The sequence below is a fragment of the Halichoeres trimaculatus genome, unplaced genomic scaffold (genome assembly GCF_033239565.1).
Source record: "Halichoeres trimaculatus isolate MK-OKI-2021-1 unplaced genomic scaffold, fHalTri1.1 fHalTri1_scaffold_24, whole genome shotgun sequence".
In the NCBI taxonomy this organism is placed as follows: Eukaryota; Metazoa; Chordata; class Actinopteri; order Labriformes; family Labridae; genus Halichoeres; species Halichoeres trimaculatus.
In genome coordinates, this window is record NW_027437202.1 from 4,217,192 (window position 1) to 4,238,855 (window position 21,664).

Genomic DNA, 21,664 nt, shown 5'->3' on the forward strand with positions numbered 1-21,664 from the left:
TTTGCATGAGCGGAAAGATGGAGGATGCAAACAGCCTCACACCTGTGACACGGGGACTTTACGTGATACCTACTGCTCATGCACAGGTAAGCTTCAAGACAAGTTAGGAACACAAGAAGGGGTTAAAAGCACAAGATGGTTTAGTTCAAGCACAGATATTTTCTATTTTCAACATAATGTCTACTTTTCTTTTTTTATTTTTCTATTTATTTTTTTATTGTTATTTAGTTTTTATGTATATTTTTTAATTAATAAAAACATAATTATTAAAACATTTTTATTTCATTTTATTTCAATTATTTTTTGATTCTTTATTATAATTTATTTATTTTAATTTAATTTAAAAAAAATAATAATAATTTTTTTTAAACTATTTTTTAGTTTTAATTATTTTTTTTTAACAGTTTTATTTATTTTATTTTTAATTTTATTTATTTATTTATTTATTTAAATCAGTGCTTTGAATAATCACATGAATAAAATATGAAATTTGCACTCTTTCCCATTCATCTATCTTTAATAGACTCAGGTCCAGAGGAGTCCCTTGTGTGTTTAGATCATGTTTATATCTTTGGGTGGTAGTCTGAACTAGACATGCACTGATTGATTGGTGCCAATTTCCTTAATTTTGGGGATCACTGATCGGCCCATCCTTACATATGAAACTGATCTTATATACCTTTGGGAAGGTCTGACAGCCATACATTGTCGCTTTTTGCTCTGAGACCAGGACACTTTGTGGTTGTTTAAGTTAAAACATAAATATTTCATAATTTCACTGGTATTGTCAAATGATTATTAATAAAATCACAATAAAAACACAGACTGTTTTTTTTTTTACTTATCCAGTGATTTCCACCACAGAGTCAGTTCTGTTTTTGATGCAGTACCTTGAAAATTCTTCATTCTGTAAATCTCTTAATCATATTAAGTACTGTAGATGGTGAGGTCTCCGTTTGACAGTAGACAACCACCTGCCTCTCCATATCAACCTCCAACTCCTTGTCAAATAATGACAAATGCACAGTACGCAAACTGAGTGTTTTGTGTGTCTTTAACAGGGAGCCCACTGTGAAAGTGTGTGCTTGTGCCTGGGTTTGTTTGCTAAGCGTGTGGGCGTTCAGAGACTTTCAGAGAAGTATGCCGGCAGCAGCGTTTTTTTTTTTTCTTTTTTTTTTTACAAATGCCTCCTCTGCATTAAGATCAATATGTTAGTCCTCAGGGGATGAACTTGACCTATGTGAGCAGTTTTTCATAATCACTTATGTCTTGGATATACTGTTTTTCCACATAATGGTGCTGTCGTGGATTTGTTGGGTTTTACTTTAACATTACATGCTGTATTTGGAACAATACATGCTGCATGTAGAGATAAACAAGAGTGATATGTCCACAATAAATTGTTGAAAAGAGAAAAAGCCAGATAAGGATGTGTCTATAGTGCAGCTATTGTTGTGTCAAGTCTCAGGTGATAAACAGTGCCATGACTGGAGCAAGGCTGCAACATATGCCAGAAGCTACCATCACTTGACCCCAGCTTTAAATTTCAGCATGATGGATTTTAAATGAAGCTCATAAATTTCTGCGATGCTTTCCCCAGGATATATTACAGTGACTGACAAACAATGAGGCCTAATCACATCTTCATCCCTGACACCTCTGAAGGCCCGCGTCCTGTCAAACTGTGATGCCTTCATTAGCAGTAGCACTGTGGCCTTGGCCCTGACAGAGCGGTCTGTGATGGCTATGTTCATTGTTCATGTGCTCAATAGGCAGCACATGGCGTGGGCAGCAGTCAGTGGGGCTAAATTTGTGCCTCTCTGCTCATTCCGGGGATATTTGTGACTTGCTCCTTGTTGACTCGTTGCGCTTCTTGCTGACAACGGGTCTCTGTGTGTCATGGATGGCTAAATCCAGCCAGCTGTGTGCAATTAGGCTGCAAAATGCTTGGGATGTGCATGCTTCTCTGTGAAGCATCAAGTGGTCATGATGGAAGAGTTAGTCTGAAATTAGCATAAACTGAATCCAATAACAGCAGATGCTAAGTCAGTGTTATCTCATTTAAAACTGCGGATGAACAGGCAAATATATTAAAGTTGGACTTTCAGTATGACTCATAAAGTCCTCACAGCTAGAAACTTAACATTAGTTAATTAAAAGTGATGAAACTTATTGCGTCCGTCACTAGAGCTGATTTTATCAAATGTAGCTAATGCTCCCATCTTGTCTCCTCTGAGTGACAGACAGTGGTTCATAAATCAGTTGCCACATCTTTTCCCTGAGGGAGATTCACTGTTGTTTCCTAGGCAACAAGCTCCCCCTCCCTTTACCCTTGGTTCCTCTGGACTGTACCACCTCCACCGCGGGTTGTGAACTGTGTTGTTTATAGAAATAAGTTAGCCCGGCATACAACTTAGTCTTCACACACCAACATACTGCAATAAAATACCTGTGTTTGCTTCAGTTGTACAGTATTTCATGTCAATAAATGGATTCTGTTGCGGTGTTAATGTTCACACATCAGCACAACCCCCCCTAGAGAGCGCACATGCAACATTTCATCGAACTGTCAAAATCGCTTGTTGCTTCCTACCAGAGCCTTAAAAGTAGTTAGCGAGCTAGCGTGGAGTGTACTTCAGCCCTTCACTGAAACATACTTCGAGGGAAAGAAAAAGTTTGCTGCCATTCAGGAACCAGTGTGAAGTGTTGGTCGAAGACTGCTTCACCGGGACCGTGGGTCCTGCTCTGACCGAAATAGCGCTCTCGAGAGGCGGCGGCAGCAGCTGGATGTGACAGGTTCGTCATCAGGTAAGCTGCAGGTAGTTAGCTTAGCAAATAGCATGCTTGGGCTTCGGCAGGGCTGTCCACTGCTGTTTGGGTGTTATGATGGCTGTGCTGCGGCTTGCTCGGACAGTAGAGGGGGCAAAACATGATCTCATGTCCTACCCCGACACTAAAAACACTGAGAATGATGTTATGTCTGCTTCACTACCTCACAACGTGATGCACCAATGAAAACTAGTGAAAGTAACTGCATCAAAACATATTTAATAAGGATGCACGATTCTATGAAACGCTCTCTGTGACATGTTAGCTTATAGAGAAGCAGCAACAATAAAATAGCTGAAGGATACTTTTAAAGATAAAGCATGTAGTGTTCACGCTGAATATAAAAGACAGATGTCAGATTGTGCACCATGCTCTCCTGTCCAGTAAGAAGTGCTAGTACCTCCCAATGCAGATGCAACAGACACACTAAATGTAATAACACCTTGATTAATAGATAGTTAGATTTAATTACAGTGTACAAGAAAAATAAAGCAGCTCTAATGAGACGTAAAGGAAGGCACATTTGAATCCGCCCAGGTGAGGTTAATAAGTAGTGATCAGTCCAGCTGCTAGGTCATGCTCTGTAATTGCTGCTTATAAAAATGCAAAGTGACATCCCAGGACATTATGTACCACTGGAAACAGGATGCAGACAAGCGGGAGGCATTCAATTCAAATGAGCCATCAGAATAACAATGTAAAGAGGACTTTGGCTTATATGGATTATCCTTCATTAAAAGCTATTGCAGCAAAATTACACTGCTGAGCCCACTGTGTGGGGAAATGACCTTTCTGTTATTAACAGCACAAAAAATGACTTTAATATTGTAAATGGTTGAATTAGTATAGAATAAGAATCCAAAAACGAAGGATTTAGTACGACACGTGAATCCCTGGGCCTTTTCTTGGTTCCAAACAGCAATACATGTCATTATAATAATATTATCAAGATATTTATGGAAAATCCGGGAAAAAACAACACTATTAGTCAAATTTAGGAAAAAAAGGTCAAAAGGAATTGGATTCAGTAGAATTTAAATGGTACCCATCCTTATTTGGCATGAGATTAAGCTCAGATAAAACAAACAAATAATAATTTTAAATCCCAAGCTAGTTGGAAATGCATTGCAGTGAATTCCTGCCTGATTTTGATCCTTTGCACAGCCTTGAACTTGCTCCAAAACAAACTGGTTGACCATTTGCCTCCCCTACGCATCCATCAGGACAGTTGTTTATTCTCAATCCTCATGTGACGGCCATCCAGAATGGGTCTGAAGCGGAAGGAAGGAAGCGCATCTCTGCGCCGCTTGATATTTGATTACGGCTAATAATAGAAAAAGACAGCTGCCTTTTCATTGATCTGTCTTCGCTGGCCTATTTCTGAGCCCTGTTTTCTCTGTCGTGTTCAACTATCCAGTGGTGATAACTCTGAATCCAGGATTCTGAGCTGGGGGAGCGGTTTCAAACACGGGTTTTTTAACCCATCATTCTTTAGATGCTGTAATTAGCCATTGTTTCAGACTTTGTTTGTGGAAAGGAAGCCTCTTTGGGCCAGTGAACTGGTTTCTGTGTGTGAGTGAGCCAAGCCGTTTGGGGTCAAACAGGACAGGGATAATAAGAGGGGAGGGGGCTACCATGTGGGAAGGAAGTGGCTCGGCTTGTTTGTCTGCCAGGCTTTTGTTTGTTTTCCTGTCGGACAAATCTATTTAGGAGGCAGCCGATCTGAGGCCTGCCGGTGGAAATTGGCCACGAGAATGGCTCGTTACACAGTTATTGACAGTTGTTCGGTAATGTGGTTATTGAGCCAGATGAGAAATTGATAAGCTTAATCTGTCAGCTGTGATGGGGCAGACTGGTTCGTACAAGTGCTGATGTTCCGGATGATTCATAACACGTAGGGTTGTTGTCTTCTGGACATGCTCGTCATGTTTCATCCTGCAGCGGTAATAAACGACAAGAAGCGTTCCTGCTTTTCAAATCTACTGCATCTGTGTACACGGTGCAGCAGAGTGGGCCTACATGCACCGAGGGTGTAAGGTGACACTTCTGCTTTTACAAAGCCTGATACCCCCCCTCCTCCCTGTTCTTGCTTATGTAATGGCAGAGCGCTTGTCTGTGTTATTTCATTACAGGTGCCCTGATGCCTGAGGCTCGGCTCAGACTACAGGAGTATTAAAATCTGCCTGATTTAAAAATCTGGTAGCATGAACAGCCGGGGGGGAAAACTTTGGATACTCCTCTCTGTCATTTCAAAAATGCACATCTAAAAACAGTGCAACACACACCACAGGATATTGCAAAGATCACCAGGTGTGTGTCAGTTTGGGAACGCTTTTTAACATACAAATGATAGGGGTTGTGTTGTTTTGGAGAAAAAAAGTCTGTAATTTTGTGTTATTTTGCAACATTTACTTGATATTCCTGGCTAAACCCTCGTCTGGATTGATTTATCTGTTATGAAACGCTCCATAACTCTTGTATTTGGAGCCTAAAATGACATCAGTGTCTGCTGCTGAGATTTTATGCTCGAGAGGGAAATAGCTCCCCCAAAACCATCCGACAGATCCGTCGCCTGTTGAGCCTCAGAAAACACAGAGCCATTAAAGCATAATCAGACAGTAAATAGATCTGTTTATAATGGCGCTGTAATGCATGTTTAGCCTCATTGATGTCAACGAAACACCCAGGCTGCAGCGTCATTCACAGCCCTTTTGTATGAGGCAGAGGGAGACAGACACAGGGGGAGACAGACGCTACAGCTGTTCTATTGAATCTGGATCGAAAAGTCATGAAGCTGGATCTCTGACTCATCAGTTCTGTGACGCTCAGGTTTCACGGCTCATGTGATGCCAAGCAGCATGTCATCAGCTGGGTGGAGGTGGAGGGGTAGTGGACGGAGGGGAGGAGACGAGCCCAGACTTTTTCTCCCCCTTTCTCTTTTTTTTTACCCTACAAATTCTGATGCAATAACAATAACTGAAATGTTCACTACTGAGCAATTTTCCACTCCAGTAAACGAAGGAATGAGATTGAAATGGAGCTTAAAGGATAGCTGTGAAACATGGGAACGTACAGGTGAGGGATGAGAGAGGAGGGGAGGGGAGGGTGGAGTGTCAGGATGTGGAGGTGGATGAGTTTAGAGGATGGAGGGCTGGGGGAGGGGGAGTCGGTGCAGTGCTTTGATGGTAAATATGATGATAGACAAGGGCAGGACTGATCTTCTTTATGCAACTGCAGCAACTCTTTCAGTTCTGCTTACTGGTGTTGTTGGAGAAAAAGTGAAGGCCTTACACGAATGAATAATTGAACAAGATGGCGCTATCTTTTTTCCTTTTTTTATCTCTAAAACATTTTTTTTTCATGAGAGAGTGGAAACAATTCACTGAAATAATGTAAAAAAGATAAAATCATATTTTATCACAATTTATTATATATTTATTTATTCATTTATTTAATTTTGCCCTTGATTAAATAGTATTTTGGTCAATGTTGCTTTTTTTAATTAAATTTAATTATTTTATTTTATTTTTTTTTCTATTTAATTTTTTTACATTTTATATACATACAGGACAAAAACAAAACCAAGAAAAACAAAATCAAAATCCAAAAAGAGAGAAAGCAAAACATAAAATATATTTATAAAAAAGAATTAATTAATCAAATGAAAATGGTTAAAACAATGCAAAAAAGATAAAATCATATTTTACTACAATTTATTAAATATTTATTCATTTATTTATTTAATTTCGCCCTTGATTTAATATTATTTTGGTTTATTTTGCTTCTTTATTTTATTATATAATTTTTTTTTTTCAATTTGGACTTTTTTTTTTAAATTTTCTTTTTATTATTTTTTTAGATTGTATATACATACAGGAAAAGAACAAAACCAAGAAAAACAATATCCAAATCCAAAGAGAGAGGAAGCAAAACACAAAATATGATAAAAATAAATAAATAAATGATTAATTAATTGAAAAAAAAGGTTAAAACAATAATATTTTGTTTATCAGTTTATTTTTTTCTGTTTTTTTTTCCTTTCCATCTTTTTTCCTTTCCTTTACACTCAGACTTCATACATGTCCAGTCATGTGAAGTAGATGTCAGAGGTCAATAAGCGGTTGCCATGTGCGTTGTTCCAGAAGTTATGTTTCGTTCAAAGTTTGTTTGAAAAGGTTCAGTAATGGGGGTTTGTATCAAAGAATATTTTTGTTGATGTTTCCTCAGGAAACTGACACGACTTGCCTGGATGTTGCCTGGATTGCAGGACGAGATGCTCCCTATCAGAGATGTTCAGAATCCAGTATCTCTTTAAGCTAACTAATGTGACTGAGAATAGTGTTGCTGATAGAAAGATAGTGTAACAGGGCATGAAATTGGGGAAATACCTCCCTAAAATTCAGCATTCAGGAGGTGGTACCGCAAGCACAGATTCAGCTTGCATCACTTAGATGACTCTGCTCCAATGAAGAGGCTGTGATTCAGAGGAGCTCCCCTCCTATTGGTCGGAGCTGTCTCAGAGGCAGGACTTTGCCACAGGCTGGTGGGCAGGAAGGGGCTGGCTTTAGGGGTGTGTGTGTGTGTGTGTAGGGGGGTGGCTGGAAGTGTTAGAGCCAGATAGTTGGAGTAGACACTCTTCTGCTTCCTGCCTGCCTGCCTGCCTCACTCCCCTGCTTGCTGAAAGAGAGACACATACACATCGAGAGAAAATCCCTGTCTAGGCATGGACCTCCGGCTGCAGCAGTCGGCAGCTCGCGAGGAATGACAACAGCTCACATGGTCATTAACTCCAGTCGCTGAGGCTGAAGGGAGAGCCGCTGTAGAGCTCAGTGTCACAGAAGCGCCGGGTGCTTTCTATGATCGGGACAGCAGAGGAGACAGCGGGGCACGAGTGAAACGAGGTGGGAGAGAATCGTCATATTGTCTTTTTTTTTGCCTCCAAAGATTTTGTTCTGGAGTTTTGCTGCAGTGTGCTGCATACCGGTCTGGGTGGGGAGGGAGGAGAGGGAACATTTGAGCCGGCGAGGAAGGCTGAAAACGATGCACAGAGATAGAAAGAGTGGGATGAATGCACAGAAGCAGTGAGAGGTTGCAGCCACGTTCTCTTACCGCAGTTTCCAGCTCTGTAATGGACTTCCAGAGGGAGAGGCATGAACAGCGCTTCCCTCAGTGCTTTTTTTTGCCACATAGGCTCTGTATTTTTCACTCCCTGGTGAAAAACTTATCATGTGGTGTGGCATCTGTCAGGTCCCTGCTTTTATAAAAGTTCTTAACTCTTGTTGAAGTGTGGATTTTCCGATTAACGAGGGTGAGAACGGGGTCTGATGTTGTGACACATGTGAATAAACTGGATTTTCACACTTCTGTTAGGACTCACATCATAATTAACCTTATATGAGAGTGTGTTTGCGTTTCTTTCTGCCGTCCATCCAGATTTAGCTCAGACGCTCGGTCAGTCCAGCATGGAAAAGGCCAGGGTGGTGTCATACGTCTGGCTGTGGATCAAGGGGAAGTGGGTGTTTTCCAAAAGTGGAACATCAGTTCAGCCCTTCCTGTTGAGAAAATAATGGGATAAGTCTCCGACAAGTCCCAGTGAGACAGAAACCCCCTTTCTCTGAAACCTGCACCTCGAGATGGTGTTGGATTTAGTAGTCTGCAGGTTTTTTCAGACATCTTCTGCATGAAAGAGGGAGTCTGATCGCTGCGTGACACGAGGTTTGCTGAATCATTCAGCTCTTAGTGTTGTAATTTGAAGCTTAAGATTTCCATTCAGTTGCTGAATTTGACTTACTACTCCAAGAGCTGCGATCTAATGAAGTTTTTTCACCAAACGCAGCGTCGGAGTGATGAATAAAACAGTTGCTGTAGGTACAGATCCTGGGTATCCTTTTAATCAGCATGTTTATCTGAACAGAACTGCTCACCTCTGGCTGCCAACTAAACTGTAATTAGATGACGACTTGCCTGAGCGCTGTTGCTAAGCAGGGAGCAGAGAAGACCACTTATTCAGTTAACAAGGCAGTTTACAAGAGAAGAAGTCAGCAACTGGGATCATAAGACCAGAGATTCCCCAGCTTTTGTTGTGAAATGTAAAAATCCTCTGTGGTCTTTGAAAGTTGGGTTGAAGTCTTTTTCATTTTTATTTGCATTTCTTTCCCTAGAGGTGTGTTAAAAATCACTTTTTCTAGATTTTTCCGGATGTAAACACTTGTGTAGAGATATAAGAGCTCAGCTGACAGTCTGGTGCAGGTCTTTAGCTCAGGGGTTGATATCAATCCCAGATAACAACACTGTGTCTTAACGTACTTATTCCACATGATGAAAAAGGTTCATCATCTGCTCCGTGTTACAGAATAAGCCGTGGTCCCATATCATGAGCAGGGCCATCGGGGTCACTGTGGTTTAGCTAAGGCTATTATGATATGGGGCACACCTATCTGCTGACTCGGTGAAACCCTCCTTGTGTTGTCTAGCTTAGCCCTGGTTCCGCCTCTGCCTGGCTCACTCACCCGTCCTTTATTGCTAATGACGGTGTTGAAGTCAAGGAGCTGTAGCTTAATTCCAAAGACAATTTCATAAGCATTGTCGCGTCTATAGTGTTAAATCCTGATTAGACTACAGCCTGTAGCGCTGGCCTGATCCCTTCTGGAAGATGCAGGGGAACATTTCGCGAGCCAACACGCTGGTCTCTCAGGGATGGAGGACATTTTGATAAAACCTGCTCTACAAGCCTCACTCCTTTTCCATTACTCACTGGAAACTGCACATTTTCCTATTTCCCCCTCGACAATGAGGCACTCTCTCCACAGCCTTGAAAAACATTGACCACTTGTTCCTCTTGGCCATGCAAATCACCGTAGAAGAGCCGTTTGCAGGCATAAAATGGTAATAAATGTAAATGCTGCCACTCAGGTGCCAGGCGTGTGTGCTTTCCTCCTGCGATCGTTTGCACTTCTGCTTTATTTCAACACCTGGCTGCAGCCGTGGTTTACGTTGTCACAAGGCTTACGACCAATGAAAGGCAGGTAGCTTATCATCTGCGCCGAGCCAATACAAGCAGCTAAGATAAACCGCAGCAGATACCAGACTAATGGGTTACATACGTGGTATTCAGAGGTCAAGCCAATGACTTTCACTCGAGACGCCCCCGTCCCGCTGACTCGCATTCAATTAAGCAGACTGACCAAGATAATGCCCCCGCCAGCTGGCCTTAGTAAGCGTCAGTAATCCATAAAGTCGAGTGTGGTGGTGCTTTTCTTCACATCTCTGCCCTGCTTTATCAGGTCACCCAGTCTGTCCAGTGTTTGAACTGAGGACACTTCTTTCAGGAACTCAAGATAAACTCTCCTCACAGTGGTCCTAAAAAGTTTGAAGGAGAGACGTATGTTTAATGATCTTTCTTCACTTTATCATGTTTCTTTGCCAATCTTGACTGTTTTGTCTTATCAGGTTGTTGTTAAAATAATTTCCCTCATAGATGTATTGAAATTTATATATAAAGCTGCCTTTAAAGTTCCTAAGTGATCTTGAAAAAGTCTCCCTTCTAGATATATGCCTGATCGTAATCCACACTTTAAAATGAGATTATCAGCCCCAATATTACAGTTTACAGCTTATTTTTAATGCTACTTCTTAGCTTCCAGATCAAATTGATTTTCAGCACATCTGTCTCTATGACAACACCACATCAGCTGACGAAGATAGATCTGTGTTTTTCTTTGCTGAAAACGACTTCTGTGATTAATTTTGTAGTGATGGTGGACACTGGAGCCTAACTGTCAGACAGAAAAATGACACTAGCTAAAGGCTAAAAGGGCTAAACTGTTTGTGCTAATGTTGATCCTAATGTTACACGTAACGGGCATGCCAGCTGTGCTAAATATAAACGGTTACTAAGGTAAATACAAACTGACAGTGTTTACTTGTTGTAGCACTGGGCTGCCGATAGCACTACAACCATTATTAATATCATTTCTCTCTGAGATGTATTGTAAATTATACTTAAAGCTTTCTTTAAATGGGCTTCAAGGTGTTTCTGGGCTGGGCTGCCGATAGCACTACAAAGTTTGTCAGACAGAAAAATGACACAAGCTAAAGGCGAAAATGGCTAAACTGTTTGTGCTAATGTTGATACTAATGTTACACGTTACGGGCATACCAGCTGCGCTAAATATAAACGGTTCCTAAAGTAAATACAAACTGACAGCGTTTACTTGTCACCTACAGATATGTTGGAGCACTGGGCTGCCGATAGCACTACAGTCATTATTAATATCATTTCCCTCTGAGATGTATTGAAAATTTTATATAAAGCTGCCTTTAAAGGGCTGTGAGGAGTTTCTGGGCATGGCTGCCGATAGCATTACAAAGTTTGTCAGACAGAAAAAGGACACTAGCTAAAGGCTAAAAGGGCTAAAACTGTTTGTGCTAATGTTGATACTAACGTTTCACATTACGGACATGTCAGCTGCGCTAAATATAAACGGTTACTAAAGTAAATACAAACTGACAGTGTTTACTTGTTGTTGCACTGGGCTGCCGATAGCACTACAGTCATTGTAGTGTTGAAACGTTTTGAACTGTAGCGCTTTGTAATTGTACTGATACCTTACCTCGGTGCGTTGTATCCAGTAAAAAGTTGTGTTCAAGAAAAAAAAAATTGTTTCAATCTGATCTTTATTTAATTCAAAAACAAACACGCCTCATTAAAAGTCTTTGCGACATTGTGCGGAGACTCCAGGCCAGAAGGTGGCGAGGTAGTCCAGTTAAAACAGATCCTCCTCATAGCATCTTCAATGGAAAATACTCAGGTAAGAAGGTGTAGAGCCATGATTATGTGATTGTTCACAGCAATAAAAGAGATATTGATACTTATAAGACTTTTTTTTAACATGTAGATGTTGACCTTTTGTCACTTGAAGGCCTCAAACCTCCAGAAACAGACTCTAGCTCAGCCATAAAGGTGTGTAAAGCAGGGGGGGAGTTTTTCTTTCTACATCTGCTGCATGTTGCTTAAAACCGCAGAGCCCACACTGCAAACTGAGCCATGCTGTACGCAGCCTGTTCAGGTGATAAACTGGTAGAAGCTAAGCTAGCCAGAGGCACACAGCCCAAGGATGCATCAAACCTCAGCTGGAGTCATTTCTGCAAAGCACTCTCCTCCTCTGTATGTTTTGGTTGTGCTCTCCTTTAAGACGGGATGTTGTTCAGCGACAGAGGTGACAGTTTTCTCCCCGGGATGACAGTTTGCTTCCCAGCAGGGGCTCTGGTGTGTTTCAGGAGTGACAGACAGCTCAGCCGCTCTGCTAAAGAGAGGCTAGCATTAGCTAACGCGCTTTGGCAGCATCAGTTTCACACATCCGTCTCTTAAAAGCTACTTTTGGCAAAGCACATGAAATACGCCGCTGCTATAAATGGTTATGTCCTAGAGCTTTCAGTACATCTGAGTTCTTCAGAAAGTCCTCAGGCTGTTTCTCATGAATATTTCACCGTTGAGATCATTTCTAATTGTCTGCTAAGTATTTAGCCTGTGAATTATTAATTTTCCTGCAACAGATTCTTGTGAATTCTTGGAAAAAAGTTGAATTTGTACAGCAAATGTTTGTGTTTCTGCTTAGAGGGTGCAGATTTTGCACAGACGGGTATGAGGTCTGCAGGACAGTGCTCAAGGGATTGTCAGCTGTGGAGTCTGGGTGCAAGCTGTCCTGCTGCTGAGCTGGACGCACTGATGGTTCAGCCGTTTGGTTATAAGTCACACAGCTGGGACGTAAGTGTGTTTGTGGAGCTCTTAAGAAGTGTGTGTCTATTGTTCCCTCTGTTCAGACGTCTCTGAGCCCGTGTCAGAGCTGCTGCCAGAGGCCTGAACCCTGCAGTAAAAATAGGAGTGGGGTTTGTTGTGCTGCAGACTTAAAGTCTGAAATGATAGAATTTTCTGCTGTGATATTTGGCCTGTCGCCTGTAAAAACTTACGCTCCTACATCAACTGGTCGTCCCTCCCTCCACATGTTCTGACAAAGTAGGTTAGCTTCGTCGCAGAAGTGTCACAGCTGCTAAAAATACGACGGGTTTAATTGTTAAAGGTCAGATCCGACATGATTCTTACCTGACTTTCTCTTCTGCTGCGATAGGCTCTTCCCCCCCTCGGGGAGACGGTGTGAAATTAAATCCTGCCTCAGAGAGTCGAGGATAGGCGTCAGAGCGATCGGACGAGGAAGCTTCTCATCTCATTTCACGTGATCAGCACTAAAGTGGGACGATATGATTAGCGAGACAATGGTCTGGATTTGTCGGCTTTGAACTGCTCAGTGTTGGCGGCTTCTTTCAAAGAGAAGGATCTTCTCGGCACTTGTTGTCTGAGGATGATTAACGGGCATTAGCGATGGGAGAAAGAGGCATGATTTAAGTTCAAGTTTTTTTGATCTGGAAGTTTTTCTGTGCATCTCTCAGGTTTTCCTGCTCCTCCTGGGAAGCATAATCCCTCCAGCGAGCTTTGGGTCTACCTTTGGGTGAAAACACCTCAGAGAGGCTTCCAGAAGGCATCCTAAGCTTCCTCTACCGACTCCTTCTGGCGTAGGAGAAGCAGCTCCTGACCCTCAATGTGGGGCCTTCATAACACACTCATTGTTGACATGCTACATCTGATATTTCCTCAAACTGAGTTAAAGGAACACCTGCAGGACTGTACACCTGTGTGAAAACTCTTCAGGGTTTCTCTTTCTGAAGGGAATTCGTGGAGTTATTTCCTCTCCTCCGTTTACAGTAGCACACATGGTTCGAGAACAAGTCTCAACCTGCCTCTATAAACACCTATTCAAGCTGGTCCTACCTCTTACAGGTGGCTTAAGAAATCCTTCTCATAATATTTCAACATTTTCTCATCTGTTTACATCACCAACGTGTGAATCTTTGAACCAGAGCTGCAGGTTTTTATAACTTCTCTCCTCCTTCGATGTGGTGTCCTCACCCCCCTTTTCCCGCCCCCCCTGGTAGCTGAAAAACATTTCCAGATGTGCCAAGAACAGAGCTCCCTGTGCAGTAGCTTAGTAATGGATTTCAAACACTGCGAGCTAAAGGTCACTACCTCAGATTGTTGATCCAACGATTGTCCCCTCCTCCTCCTTTCTCCCTGGACAACAAAAACAAGCACAGATGCCTTTACAGGACAAGACATTCCCCTCATGAATGTGAAGCTACACACCGCTGTCAATGAGCTGCAATCTCATTTGGATGGTAGTGGACATTGCAGGACACTGGAAAGCGTCATAATCGCGTCTGGCACTGGCATATGCATCTGTCTCGGCCTCTCTGTGGCTGCTGGACGGGAGCCCGGAATAATGCTGCGCTGCGCGGTTTTCTATTGGCTGCAGCGTCCCGCCGCGCACGGCTCTGCTGGGCGGGTTGGACCCTGAGGCTTTCTTTCTCTATCTCTTGTCCACTGTCTCATAGCACAGAAGCGTTTGCCATTCACCTCTTTGTGCGCAATATGTCAGAGCGCCGTCGGGCTTGTACTGCCCTGCACACAGCAGAGATAGGAGGAATTAAACTCAAGTGGACTCTGAATAACCTTAAAACGGCCTTTTCCCTAGGTCGTCTGCTTAGTTCCTCTGGGGCAGTGGCACACAAAGAGATCCCTAAAGTTAAATCGTTTTACCGTCACAAACATTTCAGTTCCAGCAAGCCACGTCTCCACTCTTCTCCACAGAAATAACCTCACGCTGTTTCTTTTTGTCTCCTTCTCCTCTCTGTTTCAGATCACAGTCAGAAAGTGCCTTGCGAGACCGCATCCCTACTTGAAGATCCCCGGGCTCCTCTGCAGAGCTTCAGAGTTCCCCCCCCCTTCTGCAGTCGTGACAGGACACAAATCAGCCGCAGACACGTGTGTGCTCGGCGTGGAGGGAAAGCTGCTGCGCTGCTGGACGAGGTGCCAAAGCTTGTTTAGAGTAAGACTTTTAGAAAACTACAAACTCTGTCCTGAATTGTGCCATCGCACCTCAAAATAGCACCTCTGATCATCCGACCTTGAACGGGTGTCATCACTCATACATCGGACGTTTTGGGGGCACTGATAGAAACAATCACACTCCAAGTATGCCCCCTCTGCTTCGTCAGAGGTCCGAACCTGAGATTTACTGATTGATGAACAATTCCACCGCAGCTGTGCACTCCCATGCTCCACTCACAGACACTTTGTCAGCCCATTACCTCCAGTTTCCTGTCCAAGAGGACCAACCTCATCCACTGACCTGACACTGATCATCCCCAGCTACATGTCCCTTCACTTTTAGCTGTTGTGTGTTTTATATATTTTTTTAATCTGGGACACTCTAAAAAAAGGCCTCCCCCCTCCAGAGGATCGCCTTCCTCCTTCAACCAAGTGGCTCCACTCCACCCCCAGCTGCCGACATGGCTCTAAACATCGCCTCGATACGGGACACAAAATGGCTGACCCTGGAAGTGTGCCGGCAGTTTCAGAGAGGGACTTGTTCGCGCAGTGATGAGGAATGCAAATTCGCTCACCCACCCAAGAGCTGCCAGGTGGATAACGGGAGGGTGATCGCCTGCTTCGACTCGTTAAAGGTAAGAGAACAAAAACAAAAGCACGGTAAAATCTCGACTTAAGATGAGAGGAAAACATGTTGGATGAAATCTCTGCTGTGTCACAGCTCTGCAGTCCTGATGGTCCCCTGGTGTAGGTTTTCCACTTAAATTAGTTTGTGTGTCAGGCCTCCATGCTGCGCTGCAGTGAGCAGACCGGTCTGACCTATGAAGCTAAAGGCCACAGAGGTCTGTTGTCATGTTCACTGTCACCACAGGTGTGTGTGTGTGCGGTCAGGTTTTATTATACGGTTTCTCCTTCTAATGTTACCGTGTCCATCATGTGTAGTTGTGAGCGAACATCTGATCGCCTGAAGTCATTCCAGGGCTTCTATTCCTGGGCACATGTCAGCTGTCACACACAAACCAGCGAACCTCATAAACAGGCGGCGTACAGTGCTGTAATGTTTGGTTCCCTCAGATCTGAGCAGAGGAGTCATGAGCTTGAGGAGGTTTAAATTTGTTGAAGCCTCAAAGGGCTACTTCAGGTGTTTTAGTTACACTTGATCAACCCTTGATACCAAATCTTGATTGGTTAGATTCAGAGTTGAAGCTCAATATTCTGATTCCTCCTCTGAATCGCTTCATAAATGTCAAATTCAGCCCTTTGATGCATCAAATGACACCCTCCTCTCCTGATACATAAACACGCATGTGAAGGAGAGTTTTCCTGGGTGGGCAGGGGAGAGAGCTGAGTATATTCGATATATCCCCTACTTCTACAGCTTAGTAGTTAAGTTTAGAATTTCTGTGTCTCATTAAAATCAGATGACGGATGTAAAGAAAGTCTAAATATTATTTTGTTTAGTAATTTTTCCTGATTTTTAAGGCTTTAAGGGGACTTAGGAGCTAGGGATGGGAACTTTTCACATTTGAAACGATACAGTGACAATACCCGGTACCTGGCTACCAGTACTGGTACTCAACGGTACCAATTTTTGGTACTTTTGTGTGTGTGGTAATAAATATAAATTTGTTTAATAATAAAATTTCAAAGTTTTCCAAGTGAACATTTTTATTCTTCAATATTTTTAAATTACTTTTGTTTTTATTTATTTATCTCAAACATTTGCAAATTGCAAGTAGAAAAAAAGACCACATAATTTTTGCCCAAGAGCAGTGATGCCACACCAATCCAAAGACCCAAACACAGCTAGAGCAACAACCATTCATTCAATAAAAGAAAAAGAAAATCAAAAAAAGAAAGAAAGTGATGAATAAATAAATACATGAATATGTAAACATACCTACAATGTTTAAAACTTGCAATGCTGTGTTCCTGTGCAGCATGGAAAATTGCCTCTCACGGTCCCAAGGACATGTTTAGGTACCTAAACTTTTTATTATTTACTTTTTTTAATTACTATTTTTATTTTTTACTTTATTTTTTACTTTTTTATTTATTTATTTATTTATTTATTTGTTTGTTTGTTTATTTATTTATTTATTTATTTATTTATTTATTTATTTATTTATTTATTTATTTATTTATTTATTTATTTATTTTACTTTTGACTCGTAACTTTTGATTTTACGTGAACTGGTACTCCGTTCTACCGACAGAATTTGGTCGGTATCTCTAAAAGTACCTAATTTGGTTCCCATCCCTATAAGGGGCTCCATTTTTTGTGGGAAATGTTAAAAGTTATATATAACAAAGACATTTTGATTATTTTGAGTTCACGTTTATTTAATACTCAATTGTTTTAAAGGCAATATATAATTTATTTTATGATTAATTTGAGTTAAAAAAAAGAAAATGCCAGAGAATAAAATATTCAAATTAAGGGGTAAAATAAAATGATGACATGACACATGTTGGGAACCACTGGTTCAGATTACAATATGATTCTGGCCCCACTACAGCCTGAGGCCACGCGACACTCTCAAAACTTTTGTTTAAAAAACACCAGAATGTCCCTTTAAAGCCATGTTGGAGTATTCTTTCAATAAAAGCCTGTAGTTTATTTCCTGACCCCTCTTCTGCCCTTGTTCAATTCGTTATCTTAAAAACACTTAATGGCACAGTTTGCTTTTTTTAACTGTAGTAAATTAGCTGAACACCAAACGCTTTGAAAGTCTCCCCAATTATAACAAGGTCGCCTCACACACACACACCCCCACCACACACACATGCTGCAAATAAGATTACTGCATCTAAGAGCAACCCAAGCTGCGAGGGAAAAAAACAAAAACACGGGCTCTGACAATGATGAATCGCTGAAGAAAGTAGAGCAGAACACTGGAACTATGAGGTCTGTTTTTAAAGTGTGGGCTGCATTTTATATATGCGTGAAACTTTTTCAGGTTGTGCAAAAGGACAAAAGAGACACATAGCATAGGTAGATACACATGAGGCAGAGAGCAGCTCTTGACATAACTTGGACGCCTCTCCCTCTGCCTGAAAAATTGAATTTATTCAGAGAAAATTGAGGTTTCCAGGGGTCTTTGTTGAATTGTGCTCCTGTTCCTCCTGCAGAGTAAGGCCAGCTTTTTCTCCACCTACATACGCTCACAATCCATCTCCATCTCTGCAGCGTGTAAAAGCCCTCTTCATTACAAGTCGTTCATGGCGGATTATTTATTTGACAGTGCAAAAACAAGCTGTCTTTACGTCCCCATCAGCTGTTTTCTTGGCTGAGACTCAGTTTATGGTAAAGCTAGCTGAAATATCGCAGAGGGTGACGTTCCTTTCCCCTGCTGTCGGGTTTTGCGAGCTGTTATGCTGTTATGGTTTAATGGGCAAACAGCTGACTCCAATCAGGATCGATTTGTTGTCATAGCGTGCCAGGAGAAGGCCTGATGCAGACTCTGTGAGCACATGACATGAGTTTCTGTACCCTGAAAGCTCCAGCCAGTCATCCCTGACTGAGGAAGCTAAATGACCGGAGCACTCGACCTCATGCTGCTGCCGCCTTTCATTTAGACTGATCTCTGATATTTTCTGCACGTCGTAGCAGCTGTGGAGCCGAGAAGGGCTTGAGGTCACTTCTCCTGTAACTGGTCTCTGTAGTGGTGCTGACATCCAGGGTGCAGTGGTTTGAAGTAATCTGAAGGGGCTGAAGGCATCAATTTTGATACTTTGATGTGTTTAAATTAGGAGTATATCAGTATCAATATCGGTATCGGCCGATATATTGTTTTCTCTGACTATGTCAGCACCAAAACTACTTAAGCAGAGTGGACTCTCTTTTTATGTCCTTCCTGTTTTTGATTTAAAAAAATAAATAAAAAACAGTCAAAACATACTTTCATTTTGATCGCATTAATCTCGGACGCTCTATCCTTTGATCCTCTTCATGGTCATAAACGAAATGACATGAAATAAAAATCAATACATTTCCAATTTTCAAAGCGAGATTTACTGTTTTGTTAGTGTGTTTAAAGTTGTACTAGAGAAGAGAAACTGAAACTTAAGTATCAACCCCAACTGATCCCAACATTGGCTTCCATATATAGATTAGATTGATCGGCATGCCACTACTCATAACTATATAGATTTTTTATGAATGGATCAAAGAGAAAGGCAAAGAGCCACATGCGGCTCGCGAGCCTCAGGTTGGGCCACACCTGCCATATTAGTATCGGTAAATATCGGCCATAACAGAAATACTCGTATGTTCATATCAGTTCATGCCTATTTAAAACATCTCCAGCGCTATTTTATTTTTCACGATCTGTTTGTTTGTGTTGATTTTGGCGCCCTCATGTGGACAGATCATGCAACTGTAATGTCGAAATAATAATCTAGATTCTTTGTCAAAAAAATTTTTTTTTCAAATTCATATTCTTCTTTTCAGTCTTTGTTTATAAACTGGATTGGAAAAAAATACCACTTTTCTCCAGCAGAGGGCGAAATGTTTCTCTCTGACTCACGTGATGTGTATTTTATGGAAAACATGGCTCCTTATATAGTCTGTTATCATCATCATTTAACTTTTTTATGTGGTCTAGTGTTAAAAAAGGAAACTAAAAATCGTAAATATCGAAGAATCGAACCGCGAGAATAGCATATTGTCCCAGCCCTACTGAATAAGAATAGTAAAAAAAGTGTTTCTGTTAATAATAAGCTGGAATAAACATCTTTTTCGACACTCCCTCATAAGATCAGACAGAGCTCTCTTCTCGCCTCTTGATTCTTCACCGTGGCATCCTCACAGCTGTTGTTAGCATCATCTGTTGAACAACTGAGTCTCATCTCGGAGCCCTGCGCAGGATTTGGATGATTAGATGTAATCTGCCGAAATGTCAATCAAGTCCTCGTTGGAGAGACTCGCCTGGTGCCGTTGAGTTGTGCGAAGGCGAGTGAGAAACCTGCAAAGTGCACGGAGCCAGAGCTGTAAGAAAACACTCAATATTTGTCGGATACCGAGAGCGTGATACGATCATCGTCCTTTAAATCATGTGATGAGGAATGTTTGTTTTTCTTCTGGAAGTGAGTGTTTCATGACATTGTGAAACCATACTGTAGTGTTTTTCTTCTCCCAGATGCAACATTGCAAAATGTACAGCTCTGTCTTGTTTTGCAGACTCCTTCTCACCACTCTTCCCATCGACAGATTGAGAATACAGGATCCTCTGTACTTTGACTCTATCCCGCCCCCTCTCCTCCAAACGCTCCCCTCGTGACGGCTGAGAGAATGAACGCTTTATTTTGCATTAGGAAATGTGTTTCGCTCCACGGCAGGCTGATTTCCACCCCATTACGCCCGTATCGTCTTGCTGGATCTTCTCATCTGATAGGGTTATCACTGCCAGGGCTGTGCGCTGCCAGGCGTAACCTGGCCGACGATCAGAAGGGTCCTTTTCATAAACATGTGAGAGGTACGGCTCAGGAGAGGAGTGGAGTAGGAGGTGTAAGACTGTTGTTGCACTTGTCAGGCAAGCACGCCAGCTCTGTGGAGTGCTGCAGTTGTTGTTTTCTGACTGAGACGGTAGAAACCATTCTGTGATGACAATACCTCCTTGCTGTCAAACTCTGCAGAAACCAAACATCAAATTCAGCGACTCATTGTCAGGCGGACAGACTCTTCTTTGCATCTGCCTCATTTCTCCATGTTTCACTGGCTGTTTAGGTTGCACGGCGTTTAAAAACACTCACTTAGATGCTGATGTAAATTGTAGATGTCTCTTCAAACAGCGAATTCCTGCTTTCATCTTCTGCGGCACAGTTTTTAAAAGTTAAGACACAAACGCAGAGAGACAAGTCAGAAAGGTTGCTGTCGTTTCTCTCACAGAGAGAAGCTGCTTTGTATATTTTTCATCTCGTACAAAACCAGAAGACCCACTTTCAGCATCTTCCTGCTCGGTTTGCTCCTGCATCCTAACTCCACTACGCTGCACTCAGCATTTCTTTACTGTAGCGTCTGGGGGATTATTTTTTTGTCCTCCTGCGCTCCGCTGTGGGCTTTAGAATCGACTCTCTATGCTACATTTGTCATCTCTCAAAATAGGACAGTGCTCCGTCTCTGTCCGACTGGGGCTTTATTCACATTTGGTGGGGAGGTGAGGTATAACTTAGCTTGTCTGGCAGGAAGATACATGAGAGGTATCAGGTATCGTCCTTTTCCAGTGAGAGATGGCGCAGAATTTTGACAGTAGTGACCTTAACTGGGGGGAGCATGGCTGTGGAGCCTGTCACAGGTCGTTTGTCTCTTCTTTTTAACACAGAAGCAGCGAAAACTGGAGATATTAGCGCTCATGTTTAAAAGCTCGCAGAAGGCAGGCATGGAGGTCTTCATAGATTTTAGGCCATGTATGATATATATCTCGATATTTTGACTTAGCCTTTGAATGTAGCTTTGATGCATACAAACAATGGCAACACTCAATAAGTGGTAAATATCTATTATGATTAATCATATTAATTACGTATCAAATTTGATGTATGAACACATTGGACCTAAATTTGTTGGAAAAAAAATCATAGTTGAAAAAAGTCTTATTTTTTCAATGTGCAGCAACTCATTTCTTAGAAGTTAGAATACAAATATAATTTCAAACGCTAATGTACAAAGTTAGCAAACAATGCTATTAACTATTTGCACACACAAAACACAAAAACTACACTACGCACTCAACACTGTTCTACACACCATGTACACACTATGTAATCCAAACACGTGAAAAATCACAAAAAGATTGAAACTCACTTTTGCGCATGTTGTAACCAAGCGGTAACCTCAGGTCTAAAAATATATGAGACAATGCGGACGTGCTAAAACCTGCTGTTTCTCGTGTG

At 41.8% G+C, this 21,664-nt stretch overlaps 1 protein-coding gene across 11 annotated transcripts in view; it reads left to right on the forward strand.

Annotated features, from left to right (window-relative positions):
- The first annotated feature begins 2,568 nt into the window (after positions 1-2,568).
- LOC141785792 (muscleblind-like protein 2a) overlaps positions 2,569-21,664 on the forward strand; it is a 58,302-nt gene continuing 39,206 nt past the window's right edge. For 6 of the 11 annotated variants that reach the window (XM_074664305.1, XM_074664309.1, XM_074664302.1 and 3 more), the window contains exons 1-2: positions 2,569-2,808; positions 14,580-15,405. In XM_074664305.1, the coding sequence (XP_074520406.1) occupies positions 15,232-15,405 (174 nt within the window). In that variant the 5' untranslated portion in view covers positions 2,569-2,808; positions 14,580-15,231. Of the gene's footprint in view, positions 2,809-7,438; positions 7,731-14,579; positions 15,406-21,664 lie in introns of those variants that run through there. The other 5 variants (XM_074664310.1, XM_074664308.1, XM_074664312.1 and 2 more) reach the window with 2 other exon arrangements.